The 25,819-nt window shown below is 46.2% G+C and overlaps 1 protein-coding gene and 1 long non-coding RNA gene across 2 annotated transcripts in view; both read right to left on the bottom strand.

The window, feature by feature from the left end:
- Positions 1 to 3,258: 3,258 nt before the first annotated feature.
- Positions 3,259 to 5,074, bottom strand: LOC103895298. Its single transcript, XR_657356.1, has 2 exons — positions 4,582 to 5,074; positions 3,259 to 3,716 (listed from the first exon to the last, which is right to left on the bottom strand). It is a non-coding gene; the product is annotated as an uncharacterized LOC103895298 (long non-coding RNA).
- Positions 5,075 to 5,245: 171 nt separating this feature from the next.
- FBXL20 (F-box and leucine rich repeat protein 20) overlaps positions 5,246 to 25,819 on the bottom strand; it is a 41,619-nt gene continuing 21,045 nt past the window's right edge. Inside the window, exons 3-15 of the mRNA XM_009274849.2 lie at positions 23,526 to 23,580; positions 21,070 to 21,144; positions 18,519 to 18,613; positions 17,986 to 18,054; positions 17,699 to 17,794; positions 16,141 to 16,267; positions 13,631 to 13,705; positions 11,813 to 11,943; positions 10,305 to 10,365; positions 9,719 to 9,763; positions 8,266 to 8,322; positions 6,986 to 7,198; positions 5,246 to 6,091 (exon numbers count right to left, since the gene is read on the bottom strand). Coding sequence (XP_009273124.2) covers positions 5,984 to 6,091; positions 6,986 to 7,198; positions 8,266 to 8,322; positions 9,719 to 9,763; positions 10,305 to 10,365; positions 11,813 to 11,943; positions 13,631 to 13,705; positions 16,141 to 16,267; positions 17,699 to 17,794; positions 17,986 to 18,054; positions 18,519 to 18,613; positions 21,070 to 21,144; positions 23,526 to 23,580 — 1,207 coding nt within the window. The 3' untranslated portion in view covers positions 5,246 to 5,983. The remainder of the gene's footprint in view (positions 6,092 to 6,985; positions 7,199 to 8,265; positions 8,323 to 9,718; positions 9,764 to 10,304; positions 10,366 to 11,812; positions 11,944 to 13,630; positions 13,706 to 16,140; positions 16,268 to 17,698; positions 17,795 to 17,985; positions 18,055 to 18,518; positions 18,614 to 21,069; positions 21,145 to 23,525; positions 23,581 to 25,819) is intronic.

The following is a 25,819-nucleotide window of genomic DNA, read 5'->3' as shown; positions in this document are numbered from 1 at the left end:
ATCGCGCGCCTGTATACTATGAAGTGCCGTCCGTGTCCCTCGGCCCTGCGGCGCCTGCTGGGGTTTGGGCGAGGGGTCCCCGGGGGTCCTGCACCCGCTGTGGGGTGGGAGCAGCCCCTGGGCCAGGCTGGGGAGCGGGGCCGGGCACCGGGGACACCCCCCTTCCCCAGAGAGCCCCCGGCAGCCGTTGGGTCAGCACGGAGGAAGCCCGGGCAGAGCAGGTCCTGTCCCACCCCGCAGGGACGGAGCCGGCCGTGGCACAGCGCCCAGGGCAGCCCCAGCTGGCAAAACCCGGTAAAGCCTCATTTCTGCGTTTTGGCTCGGGGAACGGGTTATTTTTAACACCGAGTCCTTCCCCCAAGCACCGTCCGGCGCGGCCGCTGCTGGCGCGGAGGGCAGAGCCGGGTGGTGAAGCGAGACGGGGGACGCCTTCGGGAGGAAACGACTTGCAGGGCAAAGGACGGGTTCGGCATAAACAAGGCGGCGGCAGGTTTCCCCAGAGAGGAAGGATGGAGACCAAGGGGAGCCGGAGGACGCGGGCGAGGAGCAGGGAGGACGCTGGGGCGGCGCAGCTGGGACATCCCCCAGAGCGGGTCCGAGATCAGGGTGTCGGCAAACACAGAGAGGGGGGACGGCAGCGAGCACGGGGGCAGAGACAGACACAGGCCCGTGGACCCGTTGCTGGTGGGGAGAGGGAAACACCCACCACCCTCCCCGAAACGCTCACTGCCGAGGGGAGCCAGAGCTCGGCCCCACCAGCCCTTTCCCGACTGTCCCCTCCACCGCCGGACCCTCGCTGCCCCCGCGTGCAGCGTATCACACAGACAAGGGACAACTCAGCTACATATATATATATATATTTACTTTTAGTTAATGGCATTATTATATCCACACAGTGTCAGGGAAAGCACAGATTACAATATCATTAAAATAATATTTTACAGATCTCTCTATAATATATATATATAATCAAGGGAGCGTATGACAAGGTTCCAGCTCGTGTGTCCAGTACATCAGACCGAACAGACGTCGTGAGCCCACCCGAGTTTAAAAATGCGTTAAAAATACCAAGGCGGCCAGCCCTGCCCCCCGGCACGGGGGTCTGCGGGCACAGCAGCCCCTGCGCCGACCCACGGGTCCCGCCCGGCGCCGCCCCACGGGCCCCGCGCCGGCGGGGCCAAGCAGAGAGATGGGAAGGGAGCTGGAGGGCGCGAACACCGAACGCTCGGGGTTTGCATAGAGGAGGGGGAATAATCCCGTTTTAGCAGACGCTGAGATAACAGCTGGGGCCTGTGGCCAGCGGGGAAAAGCCACGGTGAGCTCAGATGCACCTTTGGGGGGTGGAGGAAGGTTTGTGGCTGCGGCATGAAGAGCCCCCGGGGAACGGCAGGGTGCTGGGGGGTGCGGGATGGCTGGCAGAGGGTGGCATTTCCACGGCCCCCCCCCTCCCCGTGCCCTCCCGGGGCAGGGCAGGGGCTGGCCAGCCCCACGGTGTCACCGGCTGGCGAGAGCAGGGGATGTATTTCCTCATCTCTTTAAAAAAAAAAAAACAAATCAAATCTCATATCCAAACCTCCACGCGAGTTAAGCCCAGCCGGCACGGAGAGCACGTACCGCCGGCTGCAGCGAAGCTCAGCTCCGCCGAGCCGCCCGGCCCACCGCGCCAGCCAGAGCCGCAGGACGGTGCCAGGGGACCCGACGAGGCGTCACCAGCGATGGGATCCTCTGCCAAGATGTCCCCTCTGTACGGGGGGGGGGACAGACACACACGTCTGCCGAGCACTCGGCCAGCCCCCCGGGAAGGGTCCCTGGGGGTGCAAGCCAAGGGGGGGGCGAGGGGCCGGGCAGGCGGCGGCACAGGCTGCCTGCTGAGCACGGCCTGAAGCTTTGAATGGAAGAGGAAAGTGGCTTCTCCCCCACGCCCCCTTTTTTTTGTTTTGGCCCCCTGCAACTCCCCCAAGCTGCAGCACAGGGACCTCGGCACCGGAGCGGAGCCGGGTGCCTCTGCCAGGCTTCGGCACCGAGAGCGAGCAGAAACCTCGGCCAGCTTGCTTGGGTGCCAGAAAACAAAGCAAAATAGAAAAAAAAAAAACAAAAACCAACCCCAAAAAACCAACCCCAAAAGGACACCCCCAACCACACGATCCTTCAGCAGAAGAGGACAAGATGTTTTAAACCTTGTTTTCGGGGCACACCCCCACCACGGGACACTGTAGCGAAGAACCTTGTCATACTGATCTCCCATCCACCCCCCCCAAAAAAACCCCGACCCAAAACCCATGACACCATGGGCCAGCCATGAACAACACATTCAGAGTAAAATAAAATTAAAACAAAAACAAAAAGGAAATGACAATGATGTTTAGAAAATAGGATTTTTTTTTTTTTTTAAAGTTTTTTGTTTTAAATAACCATTGTGACAGCACGTTACACTTGCCACGTCCTCATGGGGAACGGTCACAGAACTGGGATAAAAAGTGCTGCTGCGTGTCTCGAAAGACCAGGAAAGCCTCATTTTTGGTTGCATTAGATCTCCTCACAACGCCTCCCTGGAGGACCTCAGCAGCACCAGCCCAGGTGGCCTCAGGCTACTTCGCTAGAGAGGTCCCTTCGTCATGTCCAAGAGCAGATGGAGGCCAGGGCAGCCCCCACGGGGCTGTGCCCCACGGCTGGGGCAAGGCGCCGAAGGGCGGACCCGGGTGACGGCGGAACACCGCTTTTCGGGGTGGGCACGCGCAGCCCGGCCTCCGCTCTGCCGGCTGCGGGACACGACTTCTGCAGAGGCACCTCGGGGTTCTGGGGCGCACGCGGGTTTTCAAGGGAGGGCAAGGAACGGGCCAAGGCATAGAGAACGGCTCACGGTCTCAAAGCAAGGACCTGACCTGCCTCGTCCAGCTAATCTAGTGCAGAGGCTGGAAAAGACGCGTTTGGCACAAGTAGGGAGCTTGCAACTCGACGGGATTTTCAGTCAGGGCTTGCTCCTCGCTGAACCTTTCAGCAGAGCCACCGTTTTGCATCGCTTACCCCTCAAAACGACAGTACGAAGATGCTCCCCTAAGCGACGGGCCCTGAATCTCGGCGCTCGATGCCCTCGGCAGCCGCCGGATCAAACCCGGGGCCCGCGCCTGACCCAGCGCCTAGCGCTGCTCCGGCTCAGCTGGGCACCGGCCCAGCAGAAACAAGGGCCCCCCGTACGCGGAGCAGAAACGGCATTCCCAAACGCAGCCCACGCCCGGTACGCTGCCACCTGCGGGAGGATTTATTTTTTTTGCTCTACAAAGGTATTCCTCCAGTAAGACACGGCTTGGAAAATGGTGTTTATTGGTATTTATAAATACAAACATAAGGAAGAGTCCATTTGAAGACGGATAATTGACTTAAAAGGACACTGTCAAGTAGTTTGAGCTACCTTAATGCTGTCACCCTGTTTGGGGGGGGGAAAAAAAAAAATGCTTTGGGTTCTGTATTCTTGAGTTTTCCCTTGAAAACTCTGCTCTGTCACAAAGAAATCAGCCAGCTACATACGCCCCGACTCGCAAATCCGTTTTAGCTCTCCCCCGCCACAGTACAAACTAAACCCAGCGTTCCTCCCAGAGCTGTGCAAACACTGTGACTGCCGGGCGCTGCCCCAGGCACGCACGCCCGGCCGGAGTCAGTCCGTTACCACGGGAAGCGCCATTATCTTCCGCCACCCTGAAAAATCGGAGAAAGGAGTTCTGCAAAGGAAGTATAGGAACGTGCCCGTTGAGGAGAGAGAGAGAATTCACAGCGCTAAAGAGGATTTGAATAAATATAACGGATTAAAAGCAATCTACAGGAAAGGAATTGACAGTATCCTTTTAAACACAGCATACTGGATTTCCTCCCAGCAGACCGTGCATCTGCAAGACTTTGTCAAGCATACACAGATGGGTTGGGGGAATTGAAGTTGTAGATGAAGGGGATAGAGCTTCGGTGGTACTAAGCGACCCTTCTGACTGCCCGAATAGCTCAGCGATAAGAGGGTTGGGAAGCAACACAACGTCCTCAAAGCAAACCCACAGCGAAAAAACAAGCCCCTGGGACCCTGACATAGCCGTTCCTCGCGCTGCACCCCGCTCTTCCCCCACCGTGAGATTCTTCAGCGTAAAGGTGAAGCACCACTTCCTTGGCTGCTGGCAGCTAGGATGATTAAACAGACTTGCTCCTCTCTGTCTCGGTCAGCTGGGAACCATCCATAAACACGCGCGCTCCCTTCCATCCCGGGGTGCAGACAGCAGGAAGAGCGCAATTACTTACACGTCAGCTCGTCTTCCACAAACCTGTTAGAGTTTGACCGAGTTCTGCCCCATTAAACCCTTGGCATCTGCCCATCTGTTCACAGGTTTCATACTGGGCACCTGGAACTGCCAGCAGCAAGGAACCGGGAGTTCACAGAGCTGGCCCGGGCTGTCCACACTCCTCTGAAGCACCTGGGCTAATCTTGCCTGAAATGCCCCAAAACCAGGTGCTACGAACATACGCCCTGACAGCTGGGAGGGACCGGCACGTAGCAAACCCCATTTCATTCAGACGGTTCCTTCTCTGGGGCAAGACACTTACCTGCGGAAGATGCACAAGTCAGCAAAATCACCCAGCGCTCGCGCCTCAGTGTACAACAACGTGACAATAATTGAGGGCGTATTTTCAGGCCTGCTGTTCCTCCCGCGTCCATTAGCGAGTCATTATTTCTTGATCAGGGCAACAAGCAAGAAGATCCTACTTTGCTTTCCTTGGGGGCAGGACGAAGGGTTGGAGGGAAGGGACAGCAGGAATAGGGAACTTACAGTCACTGGAACAGAGACTATAACTTTTTCCCCCTATACCAAGAGTTATATTCTTGTCACTGGGATAAAACCTGAAATGCAAACCAAATTCGGACACCCAATCGCTGATAAAAACAGGCCGAGAAGCCTACCAGAGCCTAGCCTGTAGTGCAGCTCACTTGCCTTTCAGAAATCTTCCGTACAGGTCATTACGGGCTCAGGCTTCTAATGGTAAAAAGTACTTTTCAAATTTAAATTATTGATTCATAACTTTTGTTTGGTAAATCTCAAAAAAAATTACTGTAGTGCAGCTCACTTGCCTTTCAGAAATCCAGGTCACAGGTCATTACGGGCTCAGGCTTCTAATGGTAAAAAGTACTTTTCAAATTTTGATTCGTAACTTTTGTTTGGTAAATCTCAAAAAAAATTACTGAATTAGAAATCTGTAAAAAAAAAAAAAAAGCAGAATTACTAAATTAAAAATCTGAAAAAAAAAAAAAAAAGCAGGATGTAGGGAGGGTAAAAAACTGAGCCGGACGTTACAGATTTCAAGCTATACCACAACAATCTAGGAAGCCTCTGAGCTCGATGCTACAGAACACAGAAGAAACAGATGAACCTTCAATGTGAGCATGCTCAGGGTGGTCAGCAGGGAACGGGAAGTAGAGAAGCACAAGTAAATCATGTCTCACAACAGCTGCTGTTTCACTCCCTCACTGAAAAATGGACACAAAGCTTCTTGGGATTTTCAGGTTTGGTTTCCCCCCCCTTTCCAGACAACGGAGGCAGGGTTAAAGCATGTTCCTTTCCTCTCCCCTCTCCCCATTTCGAAGGATTTCAGTTACTATTCCAACCTCAACAGCAGCAACAGTCATTCTGGGTTCGCAAAAACCTCCCCTCCTTACCGCAATGATTTCATCTGAGCATGCCCAGTAGGAATGGTTCAGAATTATACCAATCCACCTACAGAAAACGCCAACACAGCTCCAGCTCCCATACTGCAGAGTTCATCGGTTTGCTGGAACAGGTGGGGTGTGTATATGTATGTGTATGGGTGGCTACAGGGGCCTGGCACCACAGCCCTGCTCACTGGCCCTTGCAAATGACACTGGCATCGCTTTCCTTGAAGATACTGGTGTCCACCGTAATTCTACAAGTGTAATTAAATACTCAGTTTGCGAGGATGACCACTTCCAGTGTCATAGGATGATGCAACATCTGCAGAAGCGCTGTCTGCTGCCCCCGACCGAAGGAGGTGGAGTCACAGGCGCGAAGTAGGCATGGACTTTAATATTGGGTAAATGGGTCTGAAAAGACAAACAGAGCGTGTGAAGTGACAAGGGCAGTGGCAGTGCAAGAGTCAAAGAGAAGTGGAAATAGGCCTGGCTTACTTGCCTTCAGACTACAAACTAACACACACATAAGAACTGGAGTCGAACCCTTTCAGTTCACCAGCGTGATTTCCCCACAGACTGCGGATTAGCAAGTTCTTTCTGTTACCAGAAAACAGAGGGAATAAGAAAAAATGATGCTCTTTCCTCCCCATTAATCCTGTGGTAGCTGTGGGGAACAGAACAACGTCTAACTGTACAGATCCGTGTTCTCTTTGCAAATAAAACGTTATCATCGCTCCTCTTTTACAGATGGAGAAACAGACTCGGGAGGGAATCGCTGGGACACGGAGTGCCTCAGCTGAGCGGCAGCTAGTGACAGAGCGGCCCTGGCTCTGTCCCACTCACAAGGACACGCAGCCTTCCCTACAGCAGACTGACTGACAGGATTAGCTTGAGTTATTTACGTGGGAAGTGCACTACAATCTACGCCGAGCATATGAAGTAGTCGAGGGGAGGTGCCATTCGACACATTTGCTGTGGCACTAACTCTTGGTCCCCCGTTTAGCAGAGCACTGTCACGTAAGAGCGCCTGTAAAATGAGCACTCGCACGCTGGGTCTCCTCTGCTCCTTTCTGCTGCTACTCAGTGGACGCAGCAATTCTCTCTCTTCCCTGCCAGCTAGCGTTCATCCCCATCCAAACTTCCGAGTGCAGGACAGCTATCAACTCCATAGATTATGGTTCTCACAATACTTTTAAGAATGAGCACCAGATCACGAGGAATCCGAAACCTCAGCCCTCCCTCCTCCCCACTGGATAAAGCGTTCAAGTCACAGCCTTAGTGGTATATATATATTTTTTTTTTTACCCTGAGTCTCTTGATCCCTGCCCGCGTGATTTGCTGACAGTCGTACAGTTCTATCCTCTCCAAGCTGTGGCAGCTTTTCAGGTGCTCCAGGGAGGCATCCGTGATCAAAGGGCAGTTGTCCAGCTCGATCACCTCCAAGCGGTCGTGCGCGCAGGCGCCGTTTCCCAAGTGACGAATCCCATCGTCCGTGATCAGCTCACAGTGGGACAAACTCTGCATCCAAACAGAGCAAGTTAGCGGCCTCTGCCATCGGCAAAGCAGAAGCCAACACCCTGCCGGGGGGCACTGTGGGACGAGTGAGAAGACGGCCCGCATTTCCTAAGTTTGGACTGGTTTGCCACGCTGGCGTTTTGGAGGTCTATAGTCTCTCCTTGCACTGGAGCCGCTGCTGAGTTTCAGGCTCCAGGCACCGGGCTCCGTGGGCCTCCAACGGCTAACGTGCCTGCAGGGGGAAGACTCATAGCTGAAGTGCAGTGGGAAAGGCTGCTGCTGAAAGGCGAGACCCACAGGGCCAGGAGACAGGACAGCTCAGAAATGGAGTATTTATCTCTGCTGTCGAAGAAACCATCTTTGTAAAATCATGGAAAGGACCCTGTCACTGGGTCTAAGAACCAGCAGAAATACGTCGTCACCTACTTGGTACATTTTTTTGGGGGGGGCTGCATCTTAAAAGTTCTTGAGGAGGAAGCGGGGCTCGAGCTAGGAGATAGCATCAGCCTGTTGCTTTGGTGAGGGGCACAGCGTGCAGAAGGAACGGCTGCACAGGGGAACCCACTGACTGCATCCCCCCCACCTCCCAGGACAGGTTCTCTCACAATGACAACGGAGCAGTACACACAGGGATGCAGAGGAGACCGAGACTAAATTCCCAGAAATTTAGACCAAGGGGAACATTGCTTTCCAGAGCCAACAAGCTTTCCAGGTCTCAGTTGCCCAGCTCCATACTACGGGTGATAAGGGCTGCAGTCTCCTCTCCTACAGATGGACTGACAGCCCAGTTTGTAGACAGATTCTGCTAGGCTTGCTGAGGACAGCCAGAGGCTGGTACCAGGAGAATCCCGTGTCCTAGAATTCATTTTCAGGCAGCTGTGGGTGCCTGGCGCACGATTAATGCTAGCGGTAGGGGAGGGACAATAGATTCTTCAGGGTCAAGTTTCTAGCTGAATTCTTCCAAGCCTTCGCAACATGTCTATGAAGTCAAAGAGACAAATCCCCACGGGCACTGCTTAAGATCCCTTTGTTTATAGAAAGAAAATGCTGAAAGTCTCACTTATACTCACCAGAACCTGAAGCCGTGGACAGTGTATGGAAAGCTGGATTAGCGTACTGTCTGTTATCTGGAAAAAAAGAAAAAGCCCTTTCACGCTGGGTGCTTTGCACAAGGGCTTTTCTCCCCCCCCATGAAAGAAAAACTGCAAACTTCTGCCTTATCCATGACAGTGTTCCCCACAGTCACTCTCCTCAGCCCCTCAGGAACTCATCTCCTGTGTGACCAAGTTTCAGATGTACGGATTCTTCCGCTCCCTCACAGAAATCAACTGATGTCCTTAAAGGACCACTAAGACGTAGGTATTGTTGTTTTTTTGAACTTCCTTCAGTAGCTCTCACGAAATAAGCTCACACTTAGAAAAAGCAAGTGAGCAGACCTCTTCAACACCCCAGTGTCTCCTAAATGTTTGTCTCTGAAAGTACAAGAGGTGTTCAAATCCCCTGCCAACACCTTGGTGGATTGCTGAACTGTTCCCCTTTATTCTTCAGGAAGAAAGAGACTCAGCACACTGGCTTTCTAATCCAAAAGCATTCGGAAGGGAACTCGCTGGGCTGCCTTTGTTCAATGCAGTCAGTCCAAGGACACAGCCCGATTTTTCTTCTTCCTTTTTTGGGTTAACTTTAAATCACTTCCTGTCTGGACTATTGTAATTTCCTCTTGTGATCGCCTGAATTTCTGCCCTGTAAACATCAGGAAGCACAGAATACTGGGGTCACGCTGTTCTCATGGCAGGAAGCAAAATCCTATTACCTCCACTGTCTTTATCTGAATCAATTTCAAATCTAACCTTCGGGTTCGAGATGTTTCATGGGATCTTGAGTAAATTCAGCTGTCTTCCCCTGTAAACGCTACCTTGAGATGGTTATCAGCTTACGGCACATACCCTACAGAACAGCGTGCAGCCACCTACGAGAGACCTCCTTAAAGCTAGTGAAGACAGCTGCAGACTCAGCAATAACAGACTCATTACATTACATCCCACTGCCTTTGAGGAAGGCTAATGGTAGCATGGGCACCCCAGTTTTATTTCAAGTTGTTGCCATGTCCTCTATAAAATCATTGCTGTTCAAACAACCTGGCTATGTTTTTTTCAAAACAGGTAACTTCCATTATTTCTAGCAATATATGCAGCACAGACCTTGCCTTGCCTTATGCGCAGAGATCTTACCCTGGGACTTTATCTTGTGTCAAGGGTCACAATTCACACATCTATGACGTGACCTTCAGGACACATCTATTACTATTAAAGATTTCTTTTATTATTTACAGTAGCGTTCATTACTACGAAATATGAACAAAGGATCAAACTACAAAAGCAATATTTTCTTATCCAAATATAGCCGATCTTCTTGCTCAGGATTCTAAATCAAGTTCTGATTTATTGACAATCCACTTTTTCACGATCTTTCCACACTGCTGTGACTGTGCTAAAAAAAGTAACAGCCAGAGGTGGCACCTCCTACCTGGACGCACTCTTCCAGGTCCATTTTTTCAAGCTCATGGCAGTTCTAGGAACAAACAAAAGATCGAACACACAAGCTAAGTGCGAAGTTCAGACAGCAAATATAAACACAACCACAATGAAAACAGTCCTTTTTAAAAAATGAAGGTTTTTCCTCCATGAAACATCACGACTGAAAGGAAAGTTCGCTGCTTTTTTACAAACACCACCAAACATAGTAAAGGAAATCTAGCAATTTCACTCGTTTAAAGGCACTGAGTTTTTTTATTCATAGAAAGTAAAAGGAGGTTAAATTTAGGGTCAGTTGTATAGAACACAGATTAATCTAGAAAAAAACAAACAGTAAAGTTTATAACTCTCGAGTATTTAACATTTCATGTAGTTTGGAAGCACATCCTCCTAGATGTGTGGGTCAGGACAGTGCCAAAGATTACAGACAACCTAATTTTTGCAACTTAGCTTCCACTCCAACGTTGAGATCGAAAGCATTACAAAAATCTACATTCAAGAGAAAGCTACTGTTTGTTCATATCTATCACGAAAAGAAAGCAAAGCTACTTGATGAAAAAGTGGAAACGAGCACTTACCCTAGCTAGAGTGGTAAAGCCCACATCTGTTAGTTGAGAACACCTTGCAACTTCTAATATTCTGCACAGAAAGAATTTATAATAACCATGGTGGAGTCATTTTGCTTTTCAGAGTGTTTCATTAAAAGCTTCCAGCAACCCAGAAAAGTTTGACCCGGTTTAGGCTGTGCTCTCTGAGAGGATAATTTGCACAGAGCATCCACCCTCTATACCTGAGTGTAGGTCACAGGGAAAGAAGAAAAGAAGTCAGGCTAAAAGAGAACTCCAAGGGTCATCCAGTCCGTACCCTGCTACGAGGCAGGGAGGTCTAATCCGACAAATGTTGGACTAAGGTGCTCTTAAAAACCTCCATTGCTGGACAATCCACAACCTCCCCAAGTGATCTCTTCTGGTTTCCACCCAAAATACAGATCTCATCGTGAAAAAGGGTGTAATACACGACAACCTGGCAGACGGGCATGAAAGAATAAATATTTAATGCCACGACAGAAGAGTCTGAAGTCTTCTCAGAGGCGAACTGCTTGCTTCTGTGACAACAGATAAACTTTCTGGCAGACAGTTACCGCAGCTCTACAGAGGTTTGCTTCACAATGTTAACACGTTTAGCTACCTTTACAGAACAGAAAGCCAAGTTGCCTGAAGTGTGTTATGCACTTTACCGTATGCAGCTTAATGCTGTAGAGCTGCAGCGGAACATAAACACAGAAACCATTTGGAACCAAAATAATGTTCTACCTTCCTCTTTCAAAACTGGTTTCCATACATTTGTATGCTGCACTTCGTACCCACAACTCTTTAAATGAGCTTATCACAGAAAACAGTTGTGGCTTCCTCCCCTCCCCAGAAGACATGTATTTTATGCCATTTAAAACAGGCCGCTCAGCTGTTACAGGTGTCAGATAATAAAACTGGCCAGGTGCAGAAAGAAAAGACATTTTCTGAATTATAGTGAAGTCTTCCTGAAGAAACCTGTCCCAGTGGGAAAAAAAAGTCTTAAAAAAATAGAAAAAAGCAAGCACCTGCAGAGATGTCGCTGGAAGCCCACTCTGTCAAGCAGAGTGAAAGCACAAATTCCATCTGCTACAAAATCATCATGAAAACCCTGTTAATGTCACATGCCAAGAGGAAACAATGTTGTTTAAATGTGTTTTCAGTTCTCAGTACAAAAATAACCTAACCTCAACTGTTTTTCATAAAAGAACAAAAGTAGATACACAATGGTGCAAAAGGAGACTGCTGCTAAGCGAGCCTATTGGCAGCGCTCACCACCACGGCACGGAGCTCTTTTACCACTGTTTTACTCGTGCAAGTTTAGAAACCAGAAGTTTGGGTAAAACTACGATCATCCCACAGCAAACGCCTGGAAAAAGCTCAGTGACAAAAAGTGCGCTTTCAGAAAGACCTTCAGAGTCTAAAATGGCTCAAATATTACACGACCGTGTCACCAAGATCCTTTGCTCAACATGCAGCGGGTCACTGGAGCTCGGGTAACTGCAGCGAAAACTTACCTAAGCCTTGGGCAGTTCTGTCCCAGGGCATTCAGGATGGCATCTGTAATGTTAGAGCAGCCTGAAGCACACAAGGATTGTAACTTGTGGCATCCTCTGCATATTGTAATGAGACCATCATCTGTTATTTGCTACAAGAAAAACAATAACAACATCACAAGCCATAACAACGTAGGTGGAGGTGCAAGGCACTGCATATTTTCCTTCTCAGACTTCCAACCAGGCACTTAACTGAGGCCAAGTTATGCTGCTTTCAACCCAAAAATGCATTCAAATATTTCACTGGAGCAGCTGAAACGGGATAAGCCACGTTGAAGTGACTTGTAAACATTCAGAAAGTGATTCCACATGCGTGGAAACATTTCTGAGCTTGGGCCACGTGAGCGATGGGGGAAGGCCTAGACTCGGTCTCCTGCCTTCCTTTGCAACCCTTGCTTGTAAAGACCTTCTTGGCTGAAACTCAAGACAAGAAAGCACCTAACAGTCAGAGTTACCCACAAAAATAAGCAGCAGGTTGTTTTCACAAACAGCCTTTTAAAAAAAATACACTTCAGTGGTTTGGGACCAAAACCTGAACTGCGAGAGAGAGGCTTACAACCCAGATCATGTTAAATTCACCCCGTGGCGCGGCAGCTCCATCGACCCGCTGCGTCCCCAGACACACAGGGTCCCGTCCAGCCCCGCGTGCTCTGCTCACGAGTCTGGGATGGCAACAGTGCACGAATCTGCTCCAGATGTTTCCCCGTGTGAGCACATAGGGCTGGGACTCAGCGTGGCTGTGCCAAGGAGCCGCACGGGATCCAGAGCAACACAGGCAGTGGGATGAGGGGAAAAAGGGACAATAGGTGGCAGAGGCCGTGCATGCCGGAGGACCAGGTTAAACCTCACTTAATTCTTAGGTTCTGGATTTTCAGAGGCAGCCAGACTCAATTCCCACGGAAAAGCACCAACCTAGGGACTGGCACTGCTTCTTTTAAAATAGCAAACAGCAAGCCTGTTGAAGAAACTGAGTAGAACTTGGTATTTTCAGTTAAGGCGATCAAGAACCTCACTAATTTTCTTCTCCCTTCGGCCTGTTTGCCTCTCCCCTTCCTGCCTCTTCCCTAGACCCCAGACGCAGGTCTGGAACTTGCTAACAGTCCAGCTCCTCCTCCACAAGAGCCCAGTCTCAGACAGATGGGCACCGGTCTCTAGCCAGTCTAGTAACCGGTAAAGCTGCTCCTTAAACCGGAGTGGGAAAGGACAGCCCTGCAGCCCCCCAAAATCCTTGCCCACTTCCGTGGAAAAGGAAGAGACTGCCCAGTTACTCACTGTGTCAGACTAACTGCATGATGGTATGTACAAAGAGCCTATTCTGATTTCTTTTTTTGGCATAAATATACATTTTTGGCACTGCAGAATAACTGGTTTAGAGCCCTTCCGTGCAGGGAAACTGCACTTCTTGGTTCAATTTTACGAAGAGACCGGGGGAACCGCCTGGCTAGATCACCACGCAAACGCTCCAGCCCGATGGAAAGAATTTTTCCAGCTAGTCGTGCAAATGAGTTTAGAAGCCCCGTGGGCAGGGCAGAGAGGCAAACAATTCTGACAAACTGAATGCTCTAACACTGTTTCGGGGGCTTATCCAACATTACTGGACGCTACCAAAAAGCTGTTTTTCATCAACCGTTTTTAAGAGTCTCGCAAATTTACAATTGCCCTGTCTGCACAGATGACGACGTTTCTGGGATGAAGTACATTCTGCATGGTTCTGCTTAGGGATGGTCTCTAAATGCACGGTGATGGCTGAGTTGGGAAATCATAGGAAGCTGTACTTACTAAGCATGTTTGAAGGTTTAAAGTCACCAGTTCGGGACAATGTGCACCAATGTATTTCAGGGCTTCATCCTCAAGCTGGAAAGAAAAATTCAGAGACTGAAGCAACCTGTTAATACTTGAAGCAACCTTCAAAATAAAGCTTTGAGAACAATAAAGCATCTGTGGCTTGGATACCTACGGGGGAGGAGGGCAACGCACTGCAATCTCAAAATACACAGCAATAACTACATGCCCTTTTTTTTTCCCCCTCTTTTTAACATTTCAGGAACAGAGTTCAAAGACCCACAACACTGAGTTACTGATTTAAAGAAAAGCTGATCTGATCAAACATGCGTAATTAACAAAGCAAGTAGTGAAATCAGAAACTATTTACAGGAATTAAGGAAGCGCTTCACTAGTGAGGGCCTGTAAGGAACACCGTTTTTATATTGCAATACTGAACTCAAAAAAAAAAGTCTTATTTCAATGTGAGGAGCACAAACATATCCAGGTTGCTTTCTGATGATAAAAAAGCCTGCTATTCTTAAATGTATAAGAACAGATGGCAAGTAATTGATAACAAGGATGTATTGCCATCAATATTACTCACGACTCCATAAATTACTAGAAACTCAAGCTGTTTCTATGACCTGAATTCTCAAAATAGGCTGAGATTGTTCTACCCTTAATCAAGTCATTTTTACAGCCATGTATACCCATCTCAAGTATTAAAAATCCAACAGTAGTATAAATTTAGAAAAAACTACTGACTATAGCCCTTACAGCTGGGCTGGCTCGTGCACACAAGGATATTACTGCTTTGTGCACATAACCAGTGTATTATTGCTTTGCTTATCGTAACAACCTTTCAGGACTTTCTGTGTGCACGCACAGGAGAAATATGCTTTTTGCAAAATAAAAACATATAGCTGTTTATCTATACACAGCAGACAAAAGTGGCACTTATTGACTCATACCCTTACAGCTGGGCTGGCTCGTGCACACAAGGATATTACTGCTTTGTGCACATAACCAGTGTATTATTGCTTTGCTTATCGTAACAACCTTTCAGGACTTTCTGTGTGCACGCACAGGAGAAATATGCTTTTTGCAAAATAAAAACATATAGCTGTTTATCTATACACAGCAGACAAAAGTGGCACTTATTGACTCATACTTAAGGAACCCCCCCCCCCAAGAAAAAAAAAAAACCAAATCCGAAACAAATAAGCACTGTCAATGCTCGGGTACAGCCTAACAGAGCTTATCGTAACAACCTTTCAGGACTTTCTGTGTGCACGCACAGGAGAAATATGCTTTTTGCAAAATAAAAACATATAGCTGTTTATCTATACACAGCAGACAAAAGTGGCACTTATTGACTCATACTTAAGGAATCCCTACCCCCAAGAAAAAAACAAAACAAAACAAATCCGAAACAAATAAGCACTGTCAGTGCTCGGGTACAAGGGCCTAACAGATCAGAGATCATTTTCCAGATCTACCTTGAGGCTCCTAAACTCTCGGGAGTCTCTGGGTCACAGGTTTCAACTCCTGCAGGGTCAGTTTTACTCTCCTTTTTCAAGGACAAGATTTGAGATACACGTTTGCTCCTCCTTTCTAGCCTATCTGTCCACATCAAAAAGACCCCAGCCCACTTAAGTAAAAAAAAATAAGAATTAGGCCCCACGTTCTCTGTGAAATAGCTTTGCGAGGAGCTCTTGCTCATTAAAAGAGTAACGCTCAAGGTTGATGTTCCCCACGCCCCAGTTCATAATTGATATAAGTCCTTAGCAAAGTTGTAATACAGGGAAGTATTTAACATATTAAACTTTTCAATGATTCACCGGGTAAGACAGTAAAGAAAGATTAAAGGAAGTTAGTCTAAATAACAAAAAGTATAACATGGGGGCAACCCCCCCCCTTTCAGCTGTAAGAGTTAGTGCAGCATTTATATATTCCAAAGTACAAGCATCACGGTCTCTGCAGCCTCTTCAAAATGCACTGTTACAGCTCAAGAGCTATACGATGTACTTGAGGGAACAGCACTACGCCCCTGACCGGCTGCAGAGATGTCTCTTCAAGGAGTCACATACACAGTGATTCTCTTTGACTAACTAGAAGATCCAAACGACACGTAGAGGAAATTCAGTCACCAGCGCAGATGAAAGTACTGTCACGCTTTCTAAAATTTTCTGAGCCTTCAGAAACGGATGGGTTTAGCCATGAATAACAGTTATCTCCTCTTTATAAAAGTTTGCTCAATATGTTCCCGATGGGGAAAAAAGAAGAATGATTCTACAGCTAGAGATGCAATTGGTTCACTGTCCCACTATTCACGCTGAGCTCAAAGCTATTAAAGAATTTCAGTAAAAGCAGTTAATCTCCAACAGACAGATTGTGAGTAATTTCAGTAATGTAACATTTCTGGAAATAGAAAAATCCACAATACTTCATCCCCACACTTTCAGTTACAGCAGGAATACGCCAGCTGTTATTATTCAATTTGAGCACTCTCCATAGAGCCGTACCTGCGTGCAGCCTTTCAGAAACAGGGCTTTGAGTCCACCGCAGCCTCTCACCAGAGCCTGGATGCCATCCTTAGTCACTTGGTCGCACCAGGAGATGTTCAGCTGTTCCAGCAGTGGGCATCCCTCACTTTGGGGGTGAAAGGAAAAGCGTGTGGAAACTTGGGTTTTGTTTTGGAAAGAAATCCTGCTTCAAGGCAGAAACTAGGAAATCCCCATTTCTGGAACCCACATGAGCACAGACGTACACCCGCACCCCCCACACCCACGGGCAACGCTCTTGTCAAACATCTTCTCCAGATGCGAAGAGCTCTCCAGAGGCAGTAACAGGAGCTCTAAAGCAGGGTAAAAGACCACCGATTTATCCCATTTTGGACACCTCCCAGCTCCTACACGAGGACAGACACTATGGGCTTTCCGGATCTGAATACAACCAAACCACCCTCAACGAACACCAGAAATAGGGTCGATTTCTGCCATGCTGCTTCTAACTTCCCAGGTGTAACTTTGCGTTTGCAAATAGCTGCCAGTCGGAGTAACACTCAAGTGTAATTTGTAATTAGGGAGAGATATACACGCTGTCATGTATTTAAGATGCTGCAGCACAAATCTGACCGTGTGAAATGAGAGACAAGGATGAAGACCCTCAAGGGAAGGAAAAACCAGGCTCGAAGTATTTTAATGTAGCTACAAAAATAATTTAATCATTCATTTGTTCTTTCAAATCTGTGTTTTCTTCTGGTACCTAGATTCATCCTCCAGTTTTTTTTCCCCGTGATACAGCTTTCCTGTATTTTCTTTTATTCCACTGGTATATCACTTGAATTTTTTTTTTTTTTAATAGCTTGGCCTCTATTGTTACCTTTAATGTTTTTTTTGCCTCCTTTTCTCTGTCCCAATATCTTCCCACCAATGTCTGTCTGTCCCTTCCTTTTCTAGATTACTTGGCAATTCCATTTAGCAGATTTAAGCAGTTATATGTCTCCTAAGCAGTTTAAAAAGACAAATAGTCACATGCTGGTGTTCACCTTCTAGCTATGTAAACAATTGCTAAGTACACAATGGTACACTTACAATGAAGAAGTTGACTGTTAGTAAACGAGCACTTTAAAAAGGCAGACTAAGACTTTTGTCTCCCCCAAAATCCCTCCTCCGAGACTTCAACAGAATATAATTCTTCTTCTACTGCTAATAACTATCAGGACCGATACAAACAAGGTCGAGGGGCACTTTAAAAAGGCAGACTAAGACTTTTGTCTCCCCCAAAATCCCTCCTCCGAGACTTCAACAGAATATAATTCTTCTTCTACTGCTAATAACTATCAGGACCGATACAAACAAGGTCGAGGGCAGCTTTTACTGAATCCTCCTCCTCCTCCGTCTGGGCAAACCAGGAGGCACAACGTGTGAATGTTGAGCTCTGCTGGGGAATGCCCGAGCTCTAATCACAGTTACACCTCAGCCTGTGTCAGTCTCCTCCAAGGCACACGAGACACACGGGGCAATGGTGGGTCACGCTATCTGGAATCAAGGGGCAAAAGTCAGCGTTGTTGACTCCTACCTCAGTGCTTTCAGAGAGAGGTTGGTTATGGAAGTGCAGGAAGCCAAATCAAGGTGCCTGAGTTTAGAGCAGAACTTACTGAGGCTGGTACACGTACTGAAAGAGAGCATACAAGACACACTCATGCCATAGATTTATTCAAAGCCATATACATTTCAGATGACATGCGTTATAATATCTACTGCAGGCACAAGCCTGGCCTTCCCTTAAAAAGGAAACTGAGAATATAACATGGTACATGCAGAAAAGGGGATGACAGGGCAAACAGAGATGAGAGCGTTACTCACGCATCTGTGATCTTGGTACAGCCATTCAGGTTCAATACTTCAATATTTCTGCAGTTCTGTGCAAATGTCCTTTATTAAAGAAAAGGGAAAACAGTATTTTTCAGGCAATGGATTTCCAGATGTTTTACAGCATTTGTTTTAACCATAACACATCAGATTCAATTTTACAAAGTTGTCTCAAGCAAAATAAGTAAGTAAATAAATAAAATAAATAATTTATGTTGCCCCATATCTTGCCTTGGGATTTCCCAGCCTAAAGGCAAAAGCTTGTAATTCAGTGCCAATTACTACTTAGCCTGTAGCAGCAGCTGGCATTATTCTAATGAGAACTGAGAAAAATGGCTACTGTGTGAAGTTAAAAAATTATAAATTAAAAAGGCTTATATGTCACCGCTCTTGATGTTTTAAGTTAGACACACAGGCTAAAGATCTCAGTTCCAAAGTGTTCATAAATTATTCCAAACTTCTGTGGTTGTAGAAACCGAATCATCCTTTACATCACAGTTAAGAGCAGAAAGAAGCCATACCACTACCTTAACGCATTGTCTCCCACTCCTAGACAGCCACGCAGGCTTAACTTCCGCAAGAAACCCCCGCATCTTTTAGAAATATTCTCAACTACTCGGCCCTGTCGGAGACAGAAAGAGTTACATTAAAATCCAAAAGTGACCTGATCATTCAAAAAGTTGAATTCAAAACTTTGCAGATTAACAACAGTTTGTTATTCTCGGTAAAACAGCGCTAAGAAAACAAAAATGCCACGATAATAATCTAAGGCAGGGAGAGGGAGAATTATTCAGCTTCTGAAGATGGAGAGACAAGGAACAATTACCTAAAGCCACTCAGGCTAATGACTGAGGAATTTCCTCCAGTTCAGAGCTCCTGGACATCGATACAGACTACCCAAGAAAGATGAAAGAAGCCATGCCATTGCTACAACGTGGGCGGTAAGATTTACAAATAAGTACAGTCAATGTACTATAAATGGATATACTTAAATTTCTATTCAAAACAGAGATGAGGCAGAAGCAGCCCACGAGTTTTATTCTCACAGAAAAAGGGATTCAAACATTTGTGTTCAAGAAAAATCTAGAAAAATGCTTTTTTAATTTCAAATTTGTAATCAGTGGAAGCCTCCAAAGACCCTGCTACAAGCTAGCATTTACCCAGCTATCTCTCACTGTGAATGAGGTGCAAAAACCGTTGAGAGAATATTTCTATCAGTGTCCAGAAATTCAAAACTTTCCCCTCTACTTCAGTCTACGCGGTTGCTCATCACAGAACAGGAACATCACTCGGTTCTTCAAGTACTAGTTGGCATTTAAGGCCTCTATGACGATGAAGATACTCTCCTATAATCTTTTTCCAGTCCAAAAAAATGTCAAGCACCAGGCTCGGTACAACGTAATACCACAATGAAAACAGGGGCACCAGCTTAACTAGATCTCTGCACGGGCTTCTGGCGACAGCTGGCCACTCGCTTTCAGGGGCTACGGGAGCAGCTCTACGGCCGCAGCGTACTGCTGAAGCGCTGCCCGGGCTGAAGGCTGACAGAGGGCTGAAGCTCGACCTGCACATCCGTGTAGAAGGGCTGGAAAACCTGAAACAAGTCCGCGTGTTTTTGCGATTCCTCTAGCAAGCCTATGAATTCATATGCTTGAATTAGAGGATTCAAACACGTTTATACAGAGAATTTTCATCAACCGATAGATTTACGATCCTTTAAAGCAAACGACATTCAGGACAGCAGAAAGTCTAGCGGGTACTTTTAGGTCAGGTCCAACATATTCAAGCATTTTGTTTTAAAAGGGGAAGTCTGTGCTTATGCAAGAATATGTGTTTGATGTATAGAATGGTGTTAGAGAACAAAGAGACATTAAAACCATGCAAAAACCACTCAAGAATGAGAAAAGCCTAGTTTGTATTCACAGCACTCCTGCCTCTCTCCCTCCTACACAGACCAACGACAGCAGCAAGGCTGAGCAAGCTCTGTCCACGTTTCCTGCTACCTCCACAAACCAGGCACCACCGGTAACTTTGCTCTACCTCTAGGAAAGCAAATAATTATATGGGTCCAGAACTTTCAAGGCACGGTAAGAGATAAAGTATTTATTATCAAGAACAAAAATCACACCATTTACTTCCTTCAAGAAGCCTCAGGCCACTTAGACCCCTGCAAGCATGCAGAAGTCACAGTATCACAGGCCTGTTCCTTTATCCGTGCGTCTCAGCTGCTTGGATACCCGGCTGGCAGAAAGCGATTATTTTAACTCTTTCCTCCACAAATAACGTGTGTGTTTCCCACCGGTTCCCACGAGGTGTGACTCTTCAGTCATCATCTGGTTTATGCCTCTGTCTATAACGAGTTAAAACGATACACTCCCTATCTCCCTCCTCCAACATGTTTTAAAGAGGATATAACACTCTGATAAGAAACTTAAGGGTTTTTTTTCCTCGTCCCTTTTCCTGATTAATGTAATTTTAATTTTAAGAACAGCATGACAACAGCGTCCATTCCTATCAGTGCCGCGTAGTCCACATCTAACAGATTTAGGACAGCTACAATGAAGCATTTCCAAAGCTGCATCTTTTAGGAACAATTTTGACCTCGTCCCCCTGAACCACCTTCACTTACATTTTAATTTTTGATATTAAAGATAGATGGGAAAGGATAGACATATTGCAGGCCATGTTTCAAAAGACATCCAGTCTTAATGGTCTAAGTCAGCACTATGTTAACATTTCTTTGAGTGAAAGGAAAAGTAGCCTGAATTCTGCTATACAGAAGCAGTAGTTTTCCACAAGAATGTACCTATTCTACTTATTTTTGTTTTCAGAACACACAAAAATACTTTCCTTCTATTACTGCCAGCAAGTCTTGATATAGATATATAATTCTGTCCATTTTCAAAAGCTGAATGGATTGCCAAGACTTTAAAAGACTCCCTGAAGCTAAGAAGAACTGAAATTAATGATTTCTATCTCCAGGGAAGGTAAAAAGGGTTACGCTGGGAGTATTAATCCATTCTAGGCTGTAATTACATTTTAACAAGAAAAATGGGTTTGTATGTCACTTAATTATACCTCAATATCCCTCTGGAAATCAAACAGGTCAATTCGCTGCCAGTTACTGCCATCCAGGGCCAGAACATTCCATGCCTTTAATCGGGGGAAAAAAATGTAAATGTGTTGTTAATACGAAAAAACCCGCCAGTGGGGACCTAGTTACAGTTTGCTCCTTTTAGAAACAACATTCTGTCTCAGATGTAAAAGCAACAAGTAATTACAGCCAACAAGGAAAACCGTGCAGTTACCAGAATCGCTTGCTCGGACAAGAGTCCCCTCACCTACACGGCACACTCTTCGCAAGTCCCCAAAACAGGCAAGCCCGCGGTGCCCCAGCCGCTTCTGCTCCCAGGGGAGGCGTAGATGCTGAGCCCAGGACAGGAGGCAGTGCTGGAGCGCGGGCATCTTCACAGTCCTGGCTGGAATCTAATCCCCTCTGCAGCATCACCAGCTAAACCAACGCCTTTAAAGGATGCTAGCAGGACCAACATGACGATGAAGGATACCAGGACATGGGCGAGTCCCAGAGGAGACCCTACACCAGGCATCTACGCTGACAAGAGCGGTGAAGCTAGTCTGAGGGCATGGAGGACTCTGTGGCGCCGGGACAGGGGACTATGCGGCGAGATCCCGTAAGTGGTGGGTGAGGCTGTCATCTCGCACACCTCCTCTCTTGCCTCCAGCAGAAAGAGATGTTCAAGGCAGTTCCACAGCTTGGTGCATGGGGTGCTGCGTCCCACAGATGGAGAAATTCAAGGCTTTGTAAGCTGTCCAGATAAAGCATCCAGCTCTTACCCGAGAACTATGCACCACTACCGGAGTGACAGTGTTTACTACCTCTGACTTAAGCGTTTGCTTTGTTTTTTTTTAAAGAAACAAACCAACCTGGTGTGGTTCATGCTACAAATGAGAACCAGGAACTGAAAGTTAATAATTCTGTCCTTAATGAATCAAAAAGGTTGTCAACACAGTACTGTACTTGAAGCTTTAATTACATAATCAAAGTAAAACAACTAGATCTCATAATAACCATGAGTCCATCATTATGAAAGAGTGCATGTCTATAGGCATGTTTTTATACTCCATCTATTACATGCACTAAGCTGCATCTCCATCACAATATACCAGTTCTTGTGCAAGCCACGTATAGACTTAAACAGCCGATAGAACTGTAAGCATTAACTGATTTTCTGCATTTTAAATCTCATTGCTGATATTTGTTTTAAGGTCTAGTTACTGTCATGATAAAAGTAATAGCTCCAGTGGAAAAGAAATGCATCAGTGGATGCAAGTTATAACACAGCATATTTTAATGTCTAATGTAGGCAACATTACATACAGCCTTTCTGTAGCTCTGCGCAGATATTTTAGTCCTTTACAACACATGCTGTGTCACATAATGACTAATACGTTCTCTGATGCCCCGCGGACTGCGTAAACAGGAGCAAGCGACAAAAATGGGAGTACGTCTTGACACTGGCAAGTATCTGACAGCCCATTTTGGTCAATATTGTTCTGCTGGAGCAGTGAGTTTCAGCTGGAATATCTTTCACTAGAGGACCTACGTTATTCAGAGAACATGGGATGATAACTGTAATGCCTAGACATCACACAGGGTATTTTTTAGTGCAATTAAAAATGTTTAAGCATAAGGTTTTTTTTTTTTAACTCTTATGTACTCCGAATAGTGAAACAAGTTATAGTTCAAAGATTGATCAGTTTTGTACAGGTGTCACTCAGCACCGGCTCTGCCAGTACGGTGAACACACCACTACAAACACCTTTCCGTGTAACCGACTTTCCACTCTTGCTGTAGTAATGCTTCCTCTGTGTGTCTTCTTAGATACTGGCAGGATAAACTATCTGAACAGATCTGGTAGCTCTAGATAACTGGACCTGTAGTTGGAGGAATTTTCCCAAGCAAACAATCCAAGCTGGATTTCATTAGCTGAAGCCCACAAAACTATGAGCTACTTAAGGAAAAAAACATCCCTAAACAAAACAGACACTCATTTTTGTCTTCCATGCTTACATCCAAGCAGGAAAGCAAGCTTTCACTGACTGTGCAGCATCTTTGCGAATCAAAACTTCTATATCCCCACCAAAAACCACACGATGCCATTTTAGACTCATCCAGCTTTGGTATTTTCATCAGCACAGGCCTCCTGTACAAACCCAGGCTGACTGGAGAGTTCTTGGACAAAAAGTCAGCCACCTCCCCTTTGTAACCTGCTCAGGGCCTGGGACACGGGGCAAAATGGCATGCAAGCTTTGAGTCCCCCTTCACTGGTGCCATCAGAAGTTTCTGGTATTGCGGCGTTAATACAGGACACTAAATAACAATAGTTGAGTTGCACAAAGCTCCCTGGTACAAATCCTCCCGGTTTGACGTGCTAGGGAAGGCTGGAGCGAGAGGATTGTCACCCAAATCCAATCAACTGTTAAAATCCACCAGCAAGGAGGAAGGTTCTTACCCTGGAAACTTGAGCACAACGACACAGAGTGACCACATCCAGGAAAGAGAAAATTCTGTAACAGAAATAAAAGTTACCTTATTGGTTATCTACATTTAAAACAAAGAGAACGTGGAAAACAAAGGAAAAAAAAAAGGACTGGAGACAGCAAAACTTCTTTGTAATTCAGTTGAAAGCAGAACTGTGAAAAGAAGCGCAGACCTAGCAGTTAACAAATGAAAGCAAAACACAGCTACTGAGCCACTGTGAAATATTAATCTCACACCTTGTAGTATTTACTGACAGTAAACTGAACGATTATTTATCTAAACAGACACTTACAGATATTGTGTAGCTTAACAGTCAAACGCTCGGTTAAGTCAGGATATGGCAGAACAAACAGTCACGTTGGGCTGTTTTGGCTCCTGCTCGACACAGGAGCATCGCTCTGCCCGGCACCGCTGTTCAACAAAACCAACATCTTCAGCAACAGCTCTCCAAAAGCAGGCGGTGTAATAATTAACAGTTAATAGATCAAAACAACACGACAGCCTGATTTCAGTGCACGGATTATTTCTTCTTTTTCACACAGCTCTGCTAAATATGAAGTGGTGTTAACACAGAGGCAGGAGGAGTATTTTGCTCCGCAACGCTGCAAAGCAACTTGCACAGCCAGATGATTCGTTCGACTGTGTCAGGACAGTGTCTAGGAGAGACGCATTTAGGATTGAGCCGATGCGGTCACTCCTCTGTGGTATGTCACTCCTCTGCCAGGGCACACCCAAGTGTTCTGGCCAACACCCTGGTGTTGCTGTCCTGTTTATTGGGATAAAGGAATTAGACAGTAATACTTTGCAATGCCATACTGGGCTAAGACATCCATGCTTTTATCTCAGGCACGCACACCCCTATCCGTGACTGCAGGAAGTACCAAGCCCATTTAAAGCTCCCAAATCAGTACAAATTTATCAATATGGTTATTCTATGGTTTATAGTTATTCAAACAATCATACGCCACAAAACAGAGAAAGTCAAGTGGGCAGCAGAAAGACAGTAAGGTCTCATTCTCTTTGACAGCAATTATAAAACTGTAGGATGAAATGTTTTTGCAAAGATAACACAAGTGTTTGACTGCAAGAAAACACTTGCACATACGCTTTAATATTTTAAACTTGAAGACCACCAGAAAGAGAAGGCAAATGTTATCAGTTGCAAGCGTTAAAGGTACGGGGCAAGCAATTTTATTCCGGTGCTATACACTATTTTATAAAATACTCTTGTCAGATAAAGTATGGTTGTCCAGGAGAAATTCTGAGAACAAACGAAACTCCACTGCTCCAGAACTCTCCAGACTTTCTCAAGAGAACGGCGTATGCCCAAATTAGCAATTGTTTGGATACCTGCAACACTTGAGTCATCTCCCTACAAGACCGTGGGCTTGGAGAGGGGCGTACGTAAGCTTTCCTGTATTCTCAGCAGACCTGCCTGTGCTGGAAGAGACTCAGAAATGAGAAGATGTTGCTGGCAGCGTGTTCTTTTTGTGCTACTTATAAACTTAAACACCCTGTAGTAACGTGCTACTGAAACTCTAATATAAAAACCAAGAAAGCCGTATGATGTATTCGTCTCCCCAGGTAGGTACAAAGAATACATTCGAATGAATAGCAGAGATACTGATAAAGCTGGGGGAAGAGGTGCTGAGAGCAAGGAACAAACTTCATGTGCATCACAGATAAACTGCACTTTGTCCTAGAGATAAACGATGAGGGGTTATCCAGGCTTTTGCTACCGACACCACGTTTTGTATGCACCTTAAAGTGCGCTGCACACCTTTGCAGACGCTCATGTATTTATATATTGTTATATACAAGTAGCAAATCCTGGATTTTCAAATTTTAGGAGAGGACACAAGCAAGGCTGAGATGATATGATACAACCATTGCATGACCAAGCTTTCCTCACTAGCAGGTATATCAAAAGCACTTTAGAAACATCAATGTTGGCGGAAGAAGAGAAAAGGATGTTACGGATAAAGGATGAATGCAGATTATTTATCAAAACACAGATGCTTACAGGTATCACGTAGCGTAACAGTCAAACATTCAGTTAAGTCAGGATATAGCAGAATGAACAGCCACGCGCTCTCCTGTGTTTCTACACTGCCCAAAGACGCTCACAGATTCAAGGAGTCTGGTTCAAGATACTTCTCATCTGCTCCTTATGCATCTCATCATGGGACAAAATTTACAGTGACATGCTGAGATATACGCAGTTAAGAGGTCTGGAAAGGAGCCAATATGCACTTTACCGTAACA

The sequence above is a fragment of the Aptenodytes forsteri genome, unplaced genomic scaffold (genome assembly GCF_000699145.1).
Source record: "Aptenodytes forsteri isolate BGI_AS27 unplaced genomic scaffold, ASM69914v1 Scaffold640, whole genome shotgun sequence".
Classification (NCBI taxonomy): domain Eukaryota; kingdom Metazoa; phylum Chordata; class Aves; order Sphenisciformes; family Spheniscidae; genus Aptenodytes; species Aptenodytes forsteri.
Note: the sequence above shows the minus strand (reverse complement) of the source record. Positions and strands in the feature narration are given on the sequence as shown.